The sequence below is a fragment of the Notamacropus eugenii genome, chromosome 1 (genome assembly GCF_028372415.1).
Source record: "Notamacropus eugenii isolate mMacEug1 chromosome 1, mMacEug1.pri_v2, whole genome shotgun sequence".
In the NCBI taxonomy this organism is placed as follows: domain Eukaryota; kingdom Metazoa; phylum Chordata; class Mammalia; order Diprotodontia; family Macropodidae; genus Notamacropus; species Notamacropus eugenii.
Genome location: NC_092872.1, coordinates 443181122 through 443198958, shown reverse-complemented (window position 1 = coordinate 443198958; position 17837 = coordinate 443181122). Strand labels below are relative to the sequence as shown.

At 38.1% G+C, this 17837-nt stretch overlaps 1 protein-coding gene across 10 annotated transcripts in view; it reads left to right on the top strand.

Annotated features, from left to right (window-relative positions):
• TTLL11 (tubulin tyrosine ligase like 11) overlaps window positions 1-17837 on the top strand; it is a 268011-nt gene that overhangs the window by 131079 nt on the left and 119095 nt on the right. For 6 of the 10 annotated variants that reach the window (XR_011972101.1, XM_072631816.1, XM_072631810.1 and 3 more), the window contains exon 7: window positions 14147-14254. The exons of the other annotated variants lie outside the window; for them this stretch is intronic. Coding sequence is in view for 5 of the 6 variants with exons in the window: in XM_072631816.1 (XP_072487917.1) it covers window positions 14147-14254 (108 nt within the window). In the remaining variant the exon portion in view is untranslated. The remainder of the gene's footprint in view (window positions 1-14146; window positions 14255-17837) is intronic. 10 annotated transcript variants of the gene reach the window in all.

Here is a 17837-nt window from a genome sequence, read left to right as displayed (position 1 = left end):
AACAGAAAAATGCAGCATTCATAGTTTTAGCAAGAGAGAGAGACTCTCGTCTCAGTAATAAAAACAGTCCAGATAGCACCTAATTCAGCATAAAGGCATATCACAGAACACTTAGCACGTATTATTGCATTTGAAATAATGTAAGCAAAATCCTTTGAAGATTATCCCCATTTTACAGATAAGGAAACTGAGATTTGAAGAGATAAGTCACCACCCCTCATTCATGTCATAAAGCTGTTCATGAGCAGAGCTGGAATTGGGCTTGGACCCAGGTTTGTGGACCAAACGTGGTGTTCTGTACTTTGAAGTTCTGAAGTGATGAAAGTAAAAATGCCATTATGTAAGGAGGGGGGAAAGGGCTACATTCATCAGCTAACCAAAGGGTTCTTCTTTCCAGCTTTCTGGGAGACCTTTGCCTTGACATTTAAGATAAGCAGTAGAGACTCCAACATCAATTTCATTTTATTTTTAATAAACCTTTAACTAATAATAACTCACATTTCTATAGTGTTTTAAAATTTTGCAGTATGCTTTACATACATGATCTTATTTGAACATTCCAACAGCTCTCTGCAGTAGGGACTCTAGATATGATACACCATTTTACAGATGATGAAACTGAGGTTCAGGAAAATTAGGAAAATAAAGTGACCTGTCTATGATCCTACAGTAAGTGTCTGAAGTGGAATTTGTACCCAGGTTTTTCTAACACTCAGTCCAGCGCTTTAGCCACTGTATTCTACCCTGCTGCTTCTCAAGTGGCAAATCACAAAGAACTGAGTTTGGCCCTAACTTTAAAGGTGCCAGTGCAAACCATGGTCATGTTTCTGCACTCCAAAGTATGAGGTAGAATCTGATTTCCAGAAATTTTTAAATAGATATTTTCAGAGGTGAATGTCAGATATTTGAAAAAAAAGAAAACAATCCATTTGTAGGTTAAGCAAATCTCAACCTTTAAATTAGCAAACAGGTCATACTGGGAATATATATATATATATATATGCATATATATATACACATATATACGTACACATATATATGTATGTGTGTGTATATGTACATGTGTATATATGTATGTGTGTGTGCATATACACACATGTATATATGTATATAACTTCAAAGGAGGTGAAGGACTAGTAGGAACTTTACTGTCTTCTTGAGTATGGCATTTAGCTTGCCCAAGCTGTTGATATTCTTTCTAAAGAAAGAATTTCCTACTGTTGTGTGTGCATATGTGTGTGTGTGCATGCATGCATGCATGTATTGTGTGGGTGTTTTTGAGAGAGACAGAGAGAGAGATATTCAGCATGTGCAGTAGACATGCGCCTGAAAAGCTGGGTGTACATGTAGAATATGACTTGTATAGCCATAATAACATTGTGTGTTACAGAATTTAATTGTAGAAGCACCCTTAGAAACTAGAAGGTTAGAGTTGTATGAGACCTCAGAGCTCATCCAGTCCAAAACTCTCATTTTATAAAAGACCAAGTTGAGTCCAAAGAAGTGAAATGATTTGTCCAAGGTCACATAGCTAGTTTAGAGGCAGAGTCAGAAATGGATCTGAAGACTTTGGGTTTCTATTCCAACAGTCATTTTGTTTTGTTTTCTACTCCACTATCCTGCTACCTCCTTCTGTTAATATGGCCTAGGGTTACATGAGTTTTTCTGGTGGCCAGATCATATTGTTTGATCACATTAACCTTATAAACTACACTCTCCTCTGTCTTATCTTTGTGCGATTGATTGTAGCTAAAAGCAATTGATTGTAACTAAAAGCAAGTCCAACTCAGAAGGTAAATTTCAGAAAACCAATATATTTAACTTCATATGAAAAACACATTGCTAATAAGGTCTTTTAAAACTGGAAATGTCCAACAAGAATCCTTATGCTTAGGGGCAGCTAGATGGTACAGTGAATAGAGTATTGGCCCTGGTGTCTAGAGGATCTGAGTTCAAATCCAGCCTCAGACACTTGACACTTACTAGCTATGTGACCTTGGATAAGTCACTTAGTCCCAATTACCTTGCCTTCCCCTTTCCAAAAAAGAAAAAAGAACCCTTATGCCCCAGTGGTGCACTGCTAATCTCTTTATCATAGTCAGAGGAAACTTAATTCCTGTGTAGGCCTGCATGCCAGTGATTTCGATGAGGCTCTATGACCAGATCTTTGCTGTGCCTTTTGTCAGTTGTGAACTGGAACAAAATCTCTTGACTAGAAGATACTATGATGATATGACTGTGACGAGAATGTGAATTCTGACCATAGCTCTGCTACTGGCTCACCGGATCAACTTGAGCAAGTTGTTTTGACCTTTATGGCTTGAGTTTCCTCATCTGTAAAATAAAGGGATTTGATTAGATTATTTCTAAGGTTCCTTCCAACTCTAGCATTCTCTGTTTCTTATGATGAAGTCTTTTGTAAAGGCAAATAATCAGTCCCTATTGTGTTTTGTGTAAGTTATAATCATAAATGTATAATTAATGTACAATAATAATAATTATGTAAGTACAATAATGCTCTTAGCAAAGAGCATGAATTCCTGAAACATTATTCCAGAAATAGAAATAACATAAGAGATGTAAAGGTATATTCCCAGGTTGTAGATTCTCTTCCTTCCTGCTTTTAAAGGGAATTCCATCTATCTTTCTCAGGGATGGACTTGGAATAAAGGACTGCTAAAGTCTCTCTCAACTTTGAGAGTCAGAGTGAAAAGGATAGGGAAGTAGCATGGAAACAGCACTGAATTTAGACTTAGGAGACCTGGGCATTAATCCCAGCTCTGGTGGTAATTGACTGGGTGTCTATGGAAAAATCACTTCACCTTTCAGTCTCTGTTTTCTCATCTATAAAATGGGATTAATGATGATAAATACTTCCCCAAACTTTAAAAATCCTTATGATGAATGCAAGTTACTATTATTCCTACTTTGAGTAGGAGATTGAATTAGCTGACCTCTGAGGTTTCTTCCTAATCTGAGATTATGAAGAGATTCCTATTTAGGGTAAAGATTGCACTAAGTAATATCCTAAAATCTTTACCCTTCTAATTCAGATGTTTTGTGACCCTATATATGCTAAAATATTTTTGTACCTCCTTACTGTTTTCTTTTATCTACCCATGCCTATATAATAATATGAAGACAGGGCCAAGCAGCATTTTAATGGGTGGCAAAATGAAATGCTCAGGATTCAGATCTGATTGAAACACAAATGCCAAGCAAAAAAAAAAATCCTTTCTCTTCCTTCTTCTCCCCCTTTACATATATCCTTCAGGTGTCAGTTCTGCAGCAGCCCAGTTTTATTGCATCAATCATAAGCAGCTTTAGGCTTCCAAAAACATAGTCACAGACAGATGTTGAGCCTGTCTGGGGATTAGAAATATCCTTTTCCATTAAGTATAAATTAACTTAATCACCAGGTATGAAAGATAAGCAGCATAAACAGTATTCCCTGAAGCTTTCATTAAAATTAAAATTCTATTTAAAATTGAGCTTGTATTTTCTAGGACTTGATTCTTTCCCTTACACCCCCCCCACCCCCACCCCTTCACAGAGATTATATCTGTTGTAAATTTTTTACATTGACAGAGTGGCAGAACTGAGTGTGTGGAAGACATTGATGTACTATGTAATTTAACTTTTGGCGGCAGGTCCTATTTTAGCAAAAGGATGGATCTGCACATTTTAAAAGAATAATTAGTCTTGGTAAGATGTGGTCTTTGACCATTTTCAGAAGCAATCAAACCATTCCCCAAATTGAAATCCTGATCGAAGAGTCGTGCAAGGAGGGTACTTACGAGTCATGTTGTTTAGTTCTAATGGAAGAACTTAATTGAATGAAGGGAGAAAAGGGGTGAGGGGAATGAGAGAGAGAGAGAGAGAGAGAGAGAGAGAGAGAGAGAGAGAGAGAGAGAGAGAGAGAGAGAGAGAGAGGAATGCCAGGTTCTTTCTAGTTTCAGTAATAAGCCCTTTAGAATTCCTTTGACTTGACCTTCCACAATACCATGTGAGGTAGACTTATTTGAGGTGGGGTGGTAATGGAATTATGCCTTGCAGTTATAGCAGTGAACTAGAACAATTGATTTCTAAGAAACATTCTATAAGGAATTCCTAGCTTTGGAACTTTCTTGCTGCCTCAGATATTCATTTTCACAGCTGGGGTTTGAACTAAGCCATAAGATGTTCTGAGAGGCCCTGCAAAGCAGTCTCACATCCATACTTTCCATGTCTCAGGTGCCACTCAAACTCATAGAGTCATTAGAATGTCAGTGAAGGCCAGGGCCTTTGGAGGTCACCTTATCCAATCTCCTCATTTTATAGAGGGGAAAACTGAGCTCCAGAGAGGAGATATGATTCATCCAAGGTCATGTAGCTGACTCTAAAAGGCAGTTCAATAGTTGGATATTAAATAGATAGAAGAAACCTGACCTCAAATAGTGAATTGATTGTATTTACAATTTAATTGAATTCAGCATACATTTATTAAATACCTATTTTGTGCAGAATATATCAACCTAAATTTCTTTAGCTGAAAAGTCAATCCTCCATCTTTACTCCTTAAATGGGAAAATCTCTTAAATGAAATAATATTTCTAATCTTTTAGATAACCAAACAGACAGTCAGATCATTAGACTTAGACAGGATCTTAGAACACCAAACATGAGAATGTAGAATATTTGCACTAAAAGAGACTCTAGAACACAGAATGTAAGAGCAAGAAAAGACCTTTGAATAGTAACAGTAGTATTAGTAATAACAACCCATTTATATAGTGCTTTAGGGTTTATACAGCATTTCATATTCATTATCTCATAGAATGTGAAAGCGAGGTAGAACCTTAGTGATCCTTTAGCCCAGCTTGCCTCATTTTGTAAATGAGAAAACTAAGAACTAAGTAGAGGAAAATGACTTCACAGAAGCACAGAATCTGAATTGGAAGTGATTTTAGTGGTCACCCACTCCAACCTATACCTGAACAAAAATTCCATCTACTAAACACCCAATGAGGGATCACTTAGCCTTTGTTTGAAGATGTCAAATGGGGGGAACCTGGTACTTTCTGAGGCAACCCATTCTACTTCTATATTGCTTGTTAGGAAATTATTCCTCACATCAAACTTAAATTTTCTTCTTTGCAAATTCCACCCAATTGCTTCTGGTTTTGCCCTCTGAGGCTAAGCTACTACTCCTTCTACATGGCAGTCCTTCAAATACTTAAAGCCATCTATTATGTCCCTTAATTTTTTTTCCAGGTTAAACATCCCTAGTCCTTCTACCTATTTTCATGCGGAATGATCTTGAGATCCTTTACAATACTAGTTTTCTTTCTATGAATGCTTTCCAAATTTATGACTATCCATAAAATGTGATACCAGAATTGAATACAATAATCTAAATGTAATTTGACCAGGCTAAACTACACCAGAACAATCTTGGACACAGTGCCACTCTCAGTGAAACCCAAGATCACATTAGCTTTTTTCCTACTATGTTATACTATTAGAACATCTGGAGGACCTCACCATCTGTAGGGAATTCCTCTTCCATTTGAATTTTGCACTAGAAACTATCCATGACAATAACACTCTTCGTGACCCATGGATCTTCCTGTTTTATTCCTAACTTGATATTTATAATTAGAGAGTAATTTAATAAAGTAATCTCTATTGTTGCATTGTGAAGGAGTCCTATGATTTTAGGATATGCATGGGGGCATATCTCAGAAACAAAGCTTCTCTGTAAAGAAAAAGCTATTTTTTAAAAAATTAATTTATTTATTTTAGTCTTCAACATTTATTTCCACGAGATTTTGAGTTCCAAATTTCCTCCCCATCTCTCCCCTCCCCCTACCCCAAGATGGCATGCATTCTGATTACCCTTTCCCCGAGTCTTCCCTCCCCTCTATCATTCCACTCCCCTCCCCTCCCCCTTACTTTCTTGTAGGGCAAGATAGATTTCTATACCCCATTGCCTGTACATCTTCTAACAGAACATTTTTTTTTTAATTTAACTTTTAACATTCATTTTCACAGAATTTTGGGCTCCAAATTTTCTCCCCCTTTGTCCCCTCCCCCCTCCCCAAAACACCGAGCATTCCAATTGCCCCCATCACCGATCTTCCCTCTCCTCCATCATTCCTCTCTGCCCTTGTCTCCATCCTCTCCTCTGTCCTGTTGGGCCAAATAACTTTCTATACCCCTTTATCCATATTTCTTATTTCCTAGCGGCAAGAACAGTACTCGACAGTTGTTCCTAAAACTTTGAGTTCCAACTTCTTTTCCTCACTCCCTCCCCACCCCCTCCCTTTGGAAGGCAAGCAATTCAATATAGGCCACTTCTGTATAGTTTTGCAAATGACTTCCATAATAGTCGTGTTGTATAAGACTAACTATATTTCCCTCCATCCTATCCTGCCCCCAGTTACTTCTATTCTCTCTTTTGATCCTGGCCCTCTCCGTGAGTGTCGACCTCAAATTGCACCCTCCTCCCCATGCCCTCCCTTCCATCGTCCCCCCCACCCTGTTTATCCCCTTATCCCCCACTTTCCTGTATTGTAAGATAGGTTTTCATACCAAAATGAGTGTGCATTTTATTCCTTCCTTTAGTGGAATGTGATGAGAGTAAACTTCATGTTTTTCTCTCACCTCTCCTCTTTTTCCCCAAACTAAAAAAGTCTTTTGCTTGCCTCTTTTATGAGAGATAATTTGCCCCATTCCATTTCTCCCTTTCTCCTCCCATATATTTCTCTCACTGCTTGATTTCATTTTTTTTTTAAGATATGATCCCATCCTATTCAATTCACTCTGTGCACTCTGTCTCTATGTGGGTGTGCATGTGCATGTGTGTGTGTGTGTGTAATCACACCCAGTACCCAGATACTGAATAGTTTCAGGAGTTACAAATATTGTCTTTCCATGTAGGAATGTAAACAGTTCAACTTTTATAAGTCCCTTATGACTTATCTTTGCTGTTCACCTTTTCATGCTTCTCTTCATTCTTGTGTTTGAAAGTCAAATTTTCTTTAGCTCTGGTCATTTCATCAAGAATGCTTGAAAGTCCTCTATTTCATTGAAAGACCAATTTTTCCCCTGAAGTATTATACTCAGTTTTGCTGGGTAGGTGATTCTTGGTTTTAGTCTTAGTTCCTTTGACTTCTGGAATATCCTATTCCATGCCCTTCGATCCCTTAATGTAGAAGCTGCTAGATCTTGTGTTATCCTGATTGTATTTCCACAATACTTGAATTGTTTCTTTCTAGCTGCTTGCAATATTTTCTCCTTGACCTGGGAACTCTGGAATTTGGCCACAATATTCCTAGGAATTTCTCTTTTTGGATCTTTTTCAGGTGATGATCGGTGGATTCTTTCAATATTTATTTTGCCCTCTGGTTCTAGAATCTCAGGGCAGTTTTCCTTGATAATTTCATGAAAGATGATGTCTAGGCTCTTTTTTTGATCATGGCTTTCAGGTAGGCCCATAATTTTTAAATTGTCTCTCCTGGATCTATTTTCCAGGTCAGTTGTTTTTCCAATGAGATATTTCACATTATCTTCCATTTTTTCATTCTTTTGGTTTTGTTTTGTGATTTCTTGGTTTCTCATAAAGTCATCTGTTCCATTCTAATTTTGAAGAACTATTTCTTCAGTGAGCTTTTGAATCTCCTTTTCCATTAGACTAATTCTGCTTTTGAAAGCATTCTTCTCCTCATTGGCTTCTTGAACCTCCTTTGCCAATTGAGTTAGCCTCTTTTTCAGGGTGTTATTTTCTTCAGCATTTTTTTGGGTCTCCTTTAGCAGGGTGCTGATCTGCTCTTCATACTTTGCTTGCGTGTCTTTGATTGCTCTTTCCAGTTTTTCCTCCAGTCCTCTAACATAATTTTCAAAATTTTCTGAGCCCTTTTTGAGCTTTTCCATGGTCTGAGCCCATTGAGTGGGCTGGGATGCAGAAGCCCTGACTTCCCTGTCTTTCCCTGATGGTGAGCATTGTTCTTCCTCATCAGAAAGGAGGGGAGGAGAAACCTGTTCACTAAGAAAGTAACCCTCTATAGTCTTGGTTTTTTTCCCTTTTCTGGGCATTTTCCTAGCCAGTGACTTGACCTCTGAATATTCTCCTCACACCCACCTCGCCTTCGGATCCTCCCAGCCAGCGCTTGGGGTCTGAGACTCAAATGCTGCTTCCCAGCCTCAGGGCTTTGGGCGGGGGCAGGGCTGCTATTCAGTGTGAGATCAAGTTCAGCTGCCTGGGTGGGGATAGGGCCGCCTCTCTGGCTCAGTTCCCTCAGGGGGTTTATGCAGAGACCTTCAACAATGGATCTGGGCTCTTGCCTGCTTGGGGAGCCCTGGTCTGCTCCCACCTCCGTTGGTGCCTCCTCAGGGGGCATGAGTCATGGGGGCTCCCCACTCCCCTCTCAACCCACTGAAGAGACCCTCTCACCAACCCTTGCCCCCTGTGGGTGGAGAGACCAGTGTGGCCGCTGGAGATTCTGTCCCTGAAGCCTGCTCGGATCTGCTCCCTTCTCGGATCTGCTCCTCTCAGCACTGGGTGGCCGCGGCAGGGCTGTGCTTGGCTCCCAGTCTGCGGCGCGAAGAACCTTTTGCGAGAGATTTTCAGGCTCTCTGGAACGGAAATCATGTCCTCTCCGCTTCTGTGGCTTCTCCTGCTCCCGAATTTATTGGCAGCTCTTTTCTACAGATATTTCATGGGCTGTGGGTTTGGAGCTAGCGTATTTGTGTGTTTCTACTCCGCCATCTTGGCTCCGCCCCCTCAAAAGCTATTTTTTTACACCAGTATTCTTCTGGTAATGCTGCATGACTACAAACCATGGAATACCACAGTCTCCAAGCTACAGGTCATCTAAATGGCAATGAAACAGTGGATGATGAGTGTGAAAAGACTACAATAGTTATCCTTAAAAATTGCACAGAAGTCATCTAAAAGACATTATCAAAGAAATGTATAACCAGAAAAGAAGGTGAGTTATATATATAGCAGGAGTGAAGAGAAACCATTGATAGGCCCATAGGTGACAGTGCAACCTGAAGTTATCTAGAAGATCTCTATTGAGAGGAGTGCCCTCAGGATGCCTTTTGGAGGATTTGCCCACGGAATGCCCTTGGAGGATTTATACTCTGTGTATGACTAAGTATGATTAAGAATCCTGTAGGATGAGAAAAGCTCAAATGGCTTACTACAGTCTGTACTTTTGAAAGGGCACCCCATATTAGTGAATTCACAGATCTATTGAAGTATCATGTGTGTTGACTAATGTCCATCAAAATCCCCAAGTATTTTTCAGATGAACTATTGTCTACCCGTACCTTCTCATCTTGTATTTGCAAAGCCTATTGCTTTTATCCTAATCCAAATATAATATATAGCAAATATAACTCATTACAAATACATCACATAACAAATATGACTCATTACACGAGTTACCCCTGTTAAATGTTATCTTCTTAGATTTAGTCCAGTGTTAAAGCCTACCATGACCTTTCTGAATCCTGACTGTCATCCACACTGTGTTGACTATCCCTCTTAGCTTTATGGCAACATCTTCCATTTATGCCTTTATCCAGGTCATTGATAGCAATGTTAAACTGCACATGGCCAGACACGGATCTCTGAAGTATATCCCAAGTTGATGACAGCAAACCATTAGGGACTATTCTTTGGGCCTGTCTATTCAACTAGTTCTGAATCTACTTGATCATAATATTACTTAATTTACATCTTGACATCTTTTCAATAAGAATAAAGCTAAATATGACTAAACTTATGGGAATCAGTGGGGTATGATAGAAAAGGAATATTGGATTTAGAGTCAAAATACTTTCCACTTTGAACTCAAGCTCTGCCATATATTTCCTGCATGACCTTGGGCAAGTTTCTTAATCTCTGTAGGCTAAAATATTCACAAAACATGTTGCGGGTTAAACTAGATGACCCCTAAAGCCTTTTCCAGCTCTGATCCTATATCTGCATCATTCCCCTGATCTGCCATTCTAGAAAGCCAATGCAAAAAGGAATGCGATTAGCCTGGCATGACTTGTTGTTGGGGAAGCTGTTTAGTCAGCTTTTCTTTTGTGATTGTCATGATGCTGCCATCATTTAACTGAACTGCTTCCTTGGTACATGATGTGCTGTTTTAAAATGGATCATCTGGTTACATGTGAAGATGTCCCTCATGTAAGTATTACAAATTGGACCCAATGGTAAAAATTACAGCATTTTAATCAATCTTTTCAATGATTTGCTGGCATATTTGAATACAATATAAAAACATTAACTATAGGAAAAAAGTAGGCATATTGCATATCACTGGCAAACTTGACCGTAAAATACTTTTCCAAATATCTGTCACTACCTTAACACCTGCAAATATAGAATCATAGTGTATCAAAGCTGGGAGGAACCTTAGAAATCGGCCAGTCTCACCCCCTCATGTTACAGATGAGGAAAATGAAGGTCATAGATTCCCAGATTTTGCACCATTACTCGAGATCCAAAGACAAAAATGAAGTAGTACTTGTCCTTAAGGAGCTTAATGAGTTGTCAGAAGACATAGATCTAGTTAGTGGCAGAGCTGATGCTTAAACCCAGGTATCGTGCTTCCCAGTATAGTGTTCTCCCTGCTCTGTGTTCTAAAGATTATATTACTTAAAATGACTGGAATCGTTGTTTTATTCGTGACTATAAAGGTAGTTCCTGCTTTGAAAAACTTATATTCCTGACAATGTTAATATCTGACATTTACATATTGTTTTAAAGTGTATTATATCTATTATCTCATTTGCCATTTCTATTGATAGACACTTTAGTTACCTAGCACTTGACATCCATTTTCTGTTTCATTCTTATGACACCCTTATGAGATCTATAGTTCAAGTACTATTTGTGTGAGGAAACTGAGGCTCAGAAAGGAAAAGTAAATTTCCCAATAGTAGAGCTAAGACTCAGACATAGTAGGTCTTTTAGGTTACTATTACAATGATATTGTTACTTATATTATATTGTTTTCCCAACTAGATCATAAGGTACTAAAAGTGGTGGTAGGCCATATCTAAGGTCTATTTTGTAACCTTCAAGATGCCTACCACAGTACTGTGTATAAAGTAAGTACTTGGGAATTCCTGGTGGAAGGAGGAGTGTAATATAGATCAGTAGAGAAAAACCATTAATAGAAAGTATATTAATAAGCCAAATATTTTATAAGTTCATTGTGCAACAACTGTCAAAACTGACAATATTTCTGCTTGTTGTACAAAACACACCACCAAATGGCAGATCATTTCACAAACTCTAATCATTCTGCATGGTGAACCAGGCAACAATGCATGACAATTAACTAATGTATGGATGTTAAAAGCCTGAATGGTTTTCAGTATCCTAGCTATGTAAGGCTTGCTGATAATCTACATACTATACATGTCTACCAGACTGTCCTTTTCCTTCCCAGAGAAGATGACATCTCTTTAAGAAGAGAGAAGTCAACTTACTGCTAATGGAAGAGATTGTGAACTTTAATTTTTGTTCTATATCTTTTTAAGAAATGTTGTTTTAGTTCTTACAGATGTGTTTGAGAAGAGTGGAAAGAGCTAATGATTTGGCAGCAAAAGACATGGGCTTTTACTTTTATAAGCTATTTAACTTTGCTGAGATTGTTTGCTCATCTGTAAATTGTAGATAATAAAACTTGCACTACCTCCTTCAGGGTTGTTGTGAGGATTAAGTGAAGTACTGGATGTGTTTTGTGTCAATTATTACTATTTTACATTTTTTTTTTACCATATGGAAGAACCTTCTTAAGTTTGAAATGTCCAACAATGGAATGAGCTGATTCAAAAGTTAGGAAGTTCTCTATCACTGGCTTTTTCTGAGTAAAGACAGGATAATTAACTCTCAAGGATTCTGTGGAGGAGATTCCTGCACAGAGTGAGAGACTGAGTGTCTCCCTCCTCCAACCCCCCACAGATCCTGGTACCTCTCTTTGTGTTCAAAGAGTTGGTGGGGGGGACATTTAGCTTGAAGAAGGAAAGATTGAGGGGGACATGATAGCTGCCTTAAAGTATTAGAAAACTGTCATGTGAAGAGTGATTAGATTTGTTCTATTTGGCCCTTAAAGGCAGAACTAGAAATAATGTGTAGAAATTGAAGAGAAGTCAATTTTGGTTTGATGAAATGAAAAAGTTTCTAACTATTAGAGCTATCCAGAAGTGCAGTGGGCTGCCTCCAGAAGTAATTGATTTTCCCCTCCCTGGAGGTTTTCAAGTAGAGCTGGATGACCACTTATTTGATATGTGGTTGTAGAGACTCTCATCCAGTTATCATTTGGACCAGGTGACCACTGAGGTCCCTGCCAACACTGAAAATTCTGTGATTTCATGAAGTTTATGACATTTAATACATTCTGACTTGCACTAGGATTATTTATGTATTTTTCAAATTGATTGGATAGATCCAGGACTTAAGAGGTCACATCTTCCTGCCTCCTACCCTTAGCAGGAATTTTCTCTGCAACATCATCCTTGCAAGTTATTAACCTCTGTTTGAACATGTCCCATGAAAGGAAATTCATTACTTCAAAGAATTGTGCATTCCTTCCTTTGCAATGTAGCTCTAATTGTTGTAAAGTTTCTGACTCTGAACTGAAATCTGTTCTCTGTAATATGCCCTGCCCCAGTTGCTCCTAGTTCTGCCTTCTGAGACCAAGCAGGACATAGCTTAATACATGATAGCCCTCTTCAAGTACTCACAGACAATTGTCATGGTACCCATAGCTCTTCTTTTTTTTTTTTTTTATTATTTTTTAATGTTTAACAATCACTGCCATACAATTGAGATTTTATCCCCCCCACACCTACCCCCCACTACCCCCCTCCCTCCCCACGACTGCATACAATTCTGTACAGATATACATAGCTCTTCTTTAGAAGAATTATACCTACATCTTTATACTGGATTCAAATGATATGGTTTCCAGACTCCTCATAATTCCAGCCTGTCTTTTTGGTACTCTAGTTTGTTATCTATGTGTTCTTAAAATATGACCATCCTGGAAGTACTGAGTGCTGTGTCTGTAGTCTACTTGGGCTAAGTACAATAGCTCTATATCACCTCTCTAATCATGGAATCTCCTAGGGTGGGAGATCCCAGAGGTAGCTGAGAACATAAAATGTATGAGGAGAATGGAATGTGGGAGGTTTGAGTTGGAAAAGAAAGACACAACAGACAAAAGAACATCACAAATAAAGAATACAAAAAAAGAACATAACAAGTACAAGTTGAGGACAGGAAGAAACCTTAGCAATCGTGTAGTCCAATTTTCATTTTACAAGCTTGGTCCTAGGAAGTGAAGCGGTTTGCCTGTGTCAAGTCAGTGTGAATGAAATGATGAATTTTGAATTTATATAGTAGTTAGATTGCTGTACTGAATAAAAAGCAAAGTTTGATTTACATTTGGAGGTTTTTCATCAATTCATGAATTTCTGTAACGCAAGTTAGTGGCACAATTGGAACTAAAATTCTAGTTTTCTTACTCTCATCCAATTTTCTTTCCAGTTTTCTGAAAAACCATTACCCAGTTTTGCTGAGTGATTGACAGGTAAATCTGTATCAGAAAAAAGGCTATTGATCTCCAAGCCTCTTATTAGCAGTTGTAAATTTGTTTGTTCCAGAGTCACTTGCATTTTCATGAAGATTAAGGCCAGTAAGAATGAAGGGTACTGAGAAAATTAATAAATTACTAATCATGTATAAAAGATAAGCACTTAGATACAATTTGCATAATCTTTCTTAAAAATTATTTTTTTAATATGTAGTTAATATTTTTTCCCAAGTTGATCCTATCTGAACAGAGTTCTGTGTTAGGCACTTGAATATTGGAGAAATTTGATATTAAGGTCAGACTTCAAACTGTAAATTAAACTTTGCACTTATTCAGAATATGGCCATAAGTAGAATCAGATGAGGCTCAGAAGCAAAGGGCTAAAGCAAGCAGCAACTACCACAGTATCATAGGACTTATAGAGGTCATCTGGTTCAACCCCTTCATTTACATAGGCCCAGACAAGAAAAAGTGACTTGCTCAAGGTCACACTGGTAATCAGTGACAATACTAGAACTCAAACTAAGGCCTTCTTACTACAGATCCAGTGGTCATTCCACAACAACATCAAAGACAAAGAGTCAAGGCAAGGAAAGCTGGTTCCAGGCTGAGAGGCATCTACTGCCGGGCATTGAAGCAGGTCAGCTGAGGTCAGTGCTAAAGCCCCAGAGAAGTCAAGTCATGTATAGTCATTAATATGATATTATTCAAATTACTACTAATAATAGACACTAACATTTATATGGTGTTTTATAGTTTGCAGAGGTTTTCCTTATAATGCTATAATGTAGGTAGGTAGCAAAAGTATGCTTATTTTCATTTTATAGCTGAAGAAACTAAGGTTTGGAGAAGGGAAATGACTTGACTAATTTCTATAGCATTTTAAGGTTTATAGAACACTTTCCTCACAATAGCCCTGTAAAGTAAGCAGTGCAAGTATATTATTCCTATTTTGCAAGTGAGAAATCTGAAGCTGAGTTCCCTGGCTTGCCTACAAACACCCAGTTAGTAAGAGGCAAAGTCAAGACTGTCACAAGTGAATTTATAATAACTGGGGAAACAAAGTCCACACTATGTGATTTATCTGCAAGGTATTTGCATATTTGTATTTGCAGAACAAATAGGGTCCAGGGCCTCTAAGCAGGCACAAGGACCCAGGATACAGATTTTTGCATAGATTTTTATACATTAAAAGAAAACAATATAAAGGATACAAAATGGGATGGAAGATTATATAATCTGATTTCTTATTGGAGGTTAAATTTGATACTTTCCAATTGGAAGGGGGGTGTGCAAACAGATAGAATTCCCTGAAGTCAGATGTATGGAAAAACAAAACTCAAGTCTCTAAATGGAAGTTGTTCATAAAATGGAGTCAGTTTGATTCTCACAGTTCCCGCCTTTGATCTATGGTGGTGGATCCCCATCATGGATCCCCATCATCATGAATCACTATCTATAAACCAAATTTATAAGGTTTCTTCCATGCTCATTATCAGAATCATGAACCAAGAAAAGACCACTAGGAAGAATCCTTTCATATATCTTTATGCAACAACTAATATAAAGTCTAAGAATAATAATGATGCCTAAAATAAAGAGAACTCATTTACCTATGGTGGGTAATATGCCATTTACTGCAACCAAGAGAACCTGGCTGAAGGATTCCAACAGGGATCACTTAGTTTACGCAATTGTGTTTTTGTTGTAATCTGTTGGATTTCCTGAAGGCTCATTACAACCTTTCTGAGCAGTTAATATTGGAATAATAGGATTGATTGATCATATCACAGGCTCCTCCTTGTGAAGTCATAATAAGGTCTAAGACCATACAATTTTGCAAGACCATTTGTGGTAAAGAATCTACCTCAATTTGGAAGGAGATGGACTTACTTGTGGGCTGTGTGAGTTTTTCAATTTCCAGTGAAACGTTCCTAGCAACCTGTTCCAAAGCACAGACCCCAGTATGTGGAATTAGGGACCAAAGACATTTCATCCCATTTCTATTTTGTTTTACCAAGTTTTGGGTTGTAACTTGTCTTTTTTTGATATTTAAACCACAATACTCCCAAGTCCTATGGTTTGATTAAAGACTGATATTGGTAGGGACAAATAGGTGATCCTATATGTGCCAGACCAGTTTTTTTGCCACAAAGAATTGTCCAGGGGCCACTAGTCCCCAAGGAATTTCTGAAGGAGAATATTTAATTCCTCCAAAAGTTTGATTATTTTTATAATATAAATTTGTATAGAAGGTTGCATCATACTTGGTTCAGTTAGAGCCATTATTGGTAAGATTAGCCAAAGAAATACAATGAGGTTTCTTGTCTCTAATCCCATTAAAGAGGCAGATTTTGGCACAAGTAAAAGGGTCTCCTTTGGTAATATCAGGAAAAGCAAAAGTCCATTTATACATCTTCCAATGTCCTAAATCTACATTATCATTAGGACCTTGCATCTTTTTGATACAGAAATAAAAACTAAGAAGGGGAGTGGCAAATATAAGCAATACAATCCTAAATTTGTTGACATCAGGGTACTCATTAAATTTGAAAATAAGTTGTTTGTTATAAAGTTGGGTCATTGATATTAGTCTTGGCTTGTTATCTTCTATTTTCCTTCTAGGGGCATAAATACTGTAAATGACGTAAGTAAAGGATATAGAAGCCCCTTTCAAAGGTGTTATTTTAGGATACACAAAGTAAATGTAATCTGCTGGTGGTGGGAGAATTTTAATAGAGAGCACTACCCATCAATCAGGATCACTCTGGTGGAGATGATGACAAACCCAGCACTCATGGGGCCCAATTGCTGTAAGGTGATACAAAGTATGCGCTACATCACCATGAAGTTTACTAATAATATTAAGCTTTTCCAGTTCTCCTGGTAGGAATGGAATTTGGAAAGAGCAGTCAGTAATAACATCAGAAATAAGCAATAGCCAGCATAGGCATAAATCAAATGGTATAGTAAAAAGTATCCATTTCAAAAGTATCCAATATCCTAAATTTGCCAAAATTTCCCTAAAGACAGATGAATTTGCTTTTAGGGTCCCCTGTTCTCTAGTCCTCCAGAGAAGAGTCAACTGGGGAAGAAAGTAACAACAGATAAAAATATTAAGATTAAGAAAAAGCAAAAAGATTTTTGGATACATTGCTTTTATGTGAAACAGTAAGAAACAGGTTTTATGGGAACATAGTATATCCAAGAGTTTTTTTCTCAGCTCTTGACTGCAGTTGTGGTGGTCAGCAATACTTGGAATGAGCCTTCCTAGGCAGGTTGAAGTCCACTGGTCTGCTGAAATTCTTGATGTAGACCTTATCTCTAGGATGAAAACCATGTAATGAGAAGTCCAGAGGCCTAGTCTGTACTACAGCTCCTATGGTGTGGAATTCCTTCAGTCTTTTTTGTAGTTCCTATATAGAAGAAGCAGCAGAAGTATCTCCTCCAAGTAATGACATGTATACTGGGGAGAAAAGGTTTACTTTTGTAGGAAGATGACCAAAAAGCATTTCAAAAGGAGAAAGATATAATTCTCTCCTTGGTCTATTTCACAGATGAAGTAAAGCAAGGGGGAGTACTTCAGGCCATTTAAGGTGGGTCTCAGTGCACGGTTTGCCAATCATGGTCTTAAATTCTTTGTTCATATGTTCAACCTGACCAGAACTCTGGAGGTGATAGAGGTTATAAAATCTAGAAGTCACCGTGAGACATGTAAAAATTTGAGAATTGTATCAGTGAAGTGAGACATTCTGAGTCAAAGAGGGGCACAATTTCTTTGAGAAAAATTTTAGCCACAAAACTCATTATGGCTTTAGAAAACCATGAAATGCCTCCACCTAATGTGTGAGATGATCAACAACAACTAAGCAGACTCTTCAGAGGCCAGACTTAGGCGTGCATGTGAAATCAATTTGCAAGTGTTCAAAAGAAGGTATAAGCTAGAGGGCAGCTTCCAGAAGTGACAGTGACCACACAAAATGCATGTTGATTAAATGCCTGACAAGTAAAATAGGCACAAATACACACAGCAACATGGATGATACCAGGGGCAACCCATGCCCTTCTAATCATAGCAACAATTTCTTGTGTCCCCTCCTTTGTGGGCAAACAGACATACTTGGTGATAGGAACTCCAAAGAAGGAGTGGCTTGCCTTTTACAGTCACCTAGACCGCAGATACCTGCTTAGCTCAGAAATAGTTTGCATTTTGCAATCTCAGAGTTGTAAGAT